Consider the following 4,088-nt stretch of genomic DNA (forward strand, 5'->3'; position numbering starts at 1 on the left):
CGGAAAGAGAAAGAGAGCACTGCTTTCAAACGGTGCCACAGGGCAGCCTCAGGCGCTGAGTTCAAGCAGCAACCGGCATCAGCTTTCACTCTCCCATCTTCAAGAGCAGAGGTATCATAATTTCTTAGACAAAAAAAAAAAGATGGAAATTGTTTGTCACCTACACAGACTAATGGAAGTAAACTGGCAAAGATTCTTTACTGCAAAAGAACCAAGATGGTGACACCAGCCTTTCCATCAGTGCATGACTTTTGTTGTTTCACCGTGGAAGGCGTGAGTGCAATTAGAACAATGCCGAAAGACATCCCTGAGGAAGCAATTCTGATACTTCCAGTCCACTGTTCTAATATCAGCCTGCCAGCCTTGACCTACACGTGAACTGCTGAGCATGTTCACATACTGTGTTGTTGCATCCCAGAGCACAAGAGCCGAGTAACTCCAGAGCACAGGTAGGGGTAGCCCTACAGGACAGCATTAGGAGAAGAGACATCCCAGCTTAGAAAGGTCAGGATGTTTGAAAGCTGTACAAGGCCTACGCACTCTGACATCTCCAGGGATTTTGGCATACGCTCCACTTCTGCAAAATGTGACCTCACCGCCGCATCATCCCCTCTGAGCCAACCGATTGCCATAGCCACCGCTGCTGACCACCATCTGCACACCACATCAGGGCCTGTAAAGCAGAATCATAGAATCATTTGGGTTGGCAGGGACCTTAAAGATCATCTAGTTCTAACCCTTCTGCCATGAGCAGGGGCACCTTCCACGAGACCAGGTTGCTCAAAGCCTCATCCAACCTGGCCTTGAACATTTCCAGGGCATCCACGACTTCTCTGGGCACCCTGTTCCAGCATCTCACCACCCTCACAGTGAAGAATTTCTTCCTAATACCTAATTTAAATCTACCCTCTCTCAGGTATCCTATCACTACACTCCCTGATAAAGAGCCCTTCCCCATCTCTCCTGTAGGCCCCCGAACATTCTCTTCTCCAGGTAAACAGCCTCAACTCTCTCAGCCATCCTCATAGCAGAGGTACTCCAGCACCTCTGATCATCTTCATGGTCCTCCTCTGGATCTGCCTGAGCCAGTCCATGTCTGTCTTACACTGAGGGCCCCAGAGCTGAACTCCAGGTGTAAATCAAAAGCCAGGAGAGAACACATGATTCCTTCCTGCTCGGAAAAGCAAGGGGGTATCACATGTCCTTGGCGAGTGCCTTCTGCCAAAACTGATGCTAACAAGCCCAAACTGACTCCATGGGAAAGCAGCCATCCAGGTAAATGCTGAAGTGTGCTGTAGGAACACAGAGGAACTTGGCAGCAGGTCAACACCCTACATCTGACTGCAAGCAGAGTTTTGGATGCTGATTTTGTTACCTTGTCAACAAGAAGTTACCCTGTCTACTGGTCTAGAAACCTGCTGACTCCCTTCCCAACAAGGGCCTCCACTCACCACTCCAAAATAACAACTCCACTCATATATACCATGTCTTGGCACTAATCACCATCAAGTCAGTAGATCAGGTTCCCTCTATAATTTCCTCCATTATTTAACATTCTCTCAAAAACTCCCCAAAGTCTACCTAGGGCCAAAGGACATATGCTCTGCTATTCTGATCTGCTTTTAAATTTCATTACAATATTGACCCAAATACAGACTTTCCATTACACCAAAAAATAATCCCTACAAAAAGAAATATCTAGCTTTCCTTCTATGTTTGTAGTGCATTCCAAGTACAGCACGGTTAGTCTGTGTCTAAAGCTCCAGCAGCATCCCAGTGAGCTGCCAGGTGCCATCTGTACCAACGCTAAGTAAGACAAATACTCCAGCAGCCTGCTACCAACCAAGCCCAGATGGGCACATGGCTCAGAGGGAGTCTACAGCTCTCCTTGTGCCACTAACTATACCCCAAGGGACCAAAGCAATATATGCCCAGAGATTGCCTACAACAGCGGCTGCAGGTCTTTGGAGGTTGAGGAATATGCATGTGAAAGTGAAGTGAACCTGCAATAGGTAATTAAGTGGAAAAAACCCTTCCTATACCTCAGCTCCAACACTGCTGTGCTTGTTTACAGGCCACACCCTTCCTCTCGCTTTGCATTGCCAGGAGCAAGTTCTCAGGTAAGGGCACAGGGTTCAGCTTGGAACATGCCCAGCAATACAAACAGCAGCAGTCCCACCTGGGCATTACGACACGTGGCCGAATTTCCAAGCCTTCCCCACCACCCACTTCCAGTCTGAGCTGCCATACCACATTGTGGTGTGCTGCTGTACAGCAATCAAGTCTCAGTCCAAGGGCTGCATTTCTCCTTGCCTGGAGAAACTGAGAGGTGGTGGGAAGAGAGGGCACACGTATCAGCAGTAGTCCCTGCAGTTGGGAGAGCTGTGGTTCTGCTGGACTTACCCAGGGCAGACTTGAGTACAGAATTGCTGGCAAAGGGTGGGGCTCCACTTCCCATCGAGTCCAAGAAAGAGTTGAGCAATTTCAGGTATTCCATGGCGATGGAGAACTCGCTGAAACAAGAAGCAAGGCAGACCTTGGCTATGCTGTCAAACAGGAGATAAAGCCTGAAAGCTTTTTCTCATCAGTCATAAGGCATTTTTAAACAATGTTTAAAATCGTCAAGCCAGCAGAAAGTTGAAGCTCTACAAGTAACACAACACTACCGGACTGAAGATACTGCCCCGAGAGAGGAAGGGCACAGGCAGATTCTCAGGGAGGAGCAGCCTCACATCCCTCCCACACAAGCAGACTGGTGCAGAACTGGAGTCAGCCCCAGGAGCCGCACCTCCACTACAGAGATGTTCTTACCAGTGATGAGAAAAAAAACGTGGCAAATGTGGCACTTCAGATAGGAGAACACTGACGGAGTCACTCTCCAACATGCCACACCTTGACACTCTTAGAGCCCTGGACATATGTTCTGGTCGATGCACACTAGTTTTAGTGCTCCTCAACACTGAACTTTGTCAACAGAGAAAGTGCCATCCATCCACTTCAGGAATCAACCAGTACTATGCCAGCAGACACCAGAAAACCCTACCACACCTGGGTTCACCTCTGACTTCAGAGGTTTCAATATGAAGAGGGAGAGCCAGCTCTTCTAGTACGCTGTGGTGGCCAAACACGTTGCCATTTCAAGTCTTTAACAAGGACTAACCACTCAGTTTGCCCCAGGGCACTCGGTCAATGCGGCCAGCGGTCCCCAGCACAGCACACAAACTTACCACGGCTCCTCCTCCTCTTGTCCCGCTACCTCTTTCCTAGCCTGAGGCTTCACGAGTGAATCCACCGCTCGCTCTAGCAGGTTCTCACAAAACGCCTGATGAACCTGTGCAATAGGATCCGCTAGAGAGGAAGAAAACCAAACCATTTCACTTACATATGGTGACAGCCACCTCCTGACACAACCAAAAACAAGAATCAAAATGAAGAAGCAGGAGAAATAGGAGCAGAGAGAAATACTGGAGGAATTATTGCAAAGATTTCCAAAGACGAAATTTTCAGGGCCTTTTTAACCCTTTAATCCATTTATAAAGCTGCAGCCTTTGGTTAAACATCCCTCTGGCACTTCAGCCACTCAACAAAACAGTAATGACACTGCTTCTGTGGAGGATAAACCTTGGTCACCCCCCAGTCACCTCCCAGACATTCAGGGCTGCATTCGGGTTGTGTTCCAGCACATAAAGACAAAAGCAGGATGTCACAGCAGAGTGTACAAAGGGAAGAGAGCCAGCTCCACAGCCCCTCTCACTCACTAAGACCACAACCAGGGCGCTCTCAAATAAGACACCCGCTTTTGTCCCAGAGGTGGAGAGACTGCCAGGCTCAAAGTGCTGGGAGGCCACACACTCGGGACACAAGCGGCTCTCACCGGGGTTCCTCTGGGTGCAGTACAGGCTCTCCTTTGCAGCAGACTTCACTGTCCAGCTTCGCTCCACAAAAAACTTCTGTCCCAGGGGGTGGCACAGCCAACGCAATGAGTCAGGAATGGCACTCCGTTCTGAGCTGCACAGGCTTTGAGCCTGGCTTAGAAAGTAGCTCTGGGGAAAGGAGAGGCTAAGATTAAGAACAGCATGCAGGGAAAG

General features: G+C 49.1%; 1 protein-coding gene across 1 annotated transcript in view; it reads right to left on the reverse strand.

The window, feature by feature from the left end:
• Positions 1–4,088, reverse strand: part of SREBF2 (sterol regulatory element binding transcription factor 2) — a 12,600-nt gene that overhangs the window by 3,512 nt on the left and 5,000 nt on the right. The window contains exons 7-10 of the mRNA XM_010132256.1: positions 3,875–4,043; positions 3,228–3,348; positions 2,404–2,513; positions 540–673 (exon numbers count right to left, since the gene is read on the reverse strand). Of these exons, the coding sequence (XP_010130558.1) occupies positions 540–673; positions 2,404–2,513; positions 3,228–3,348; positions 3,875–4,043 (534 nt within the window). The remainder of the gene's footprint in view (positions 1–539; positions 674–2,403; positions 2,514–3,227; positions 3,349–3,874; positions 4,044–4,088) is intronic.

This window comes from Buceros rhinoceros, unplaced genomic scaffold (genome assembly GCF_000710305.1).
Source record: "Buceros rhinoceros silvestris isolate BGI_N320 unplaced genomic scaffold, ASM71030v1 scaffold42402, whole genome shotgun sequence".
NCBI lineage: Eukaryota > Metazoa > Chordata > Aves > Bucerotiformes > Bucerotidae > Buceros > Buceros rhinoceros.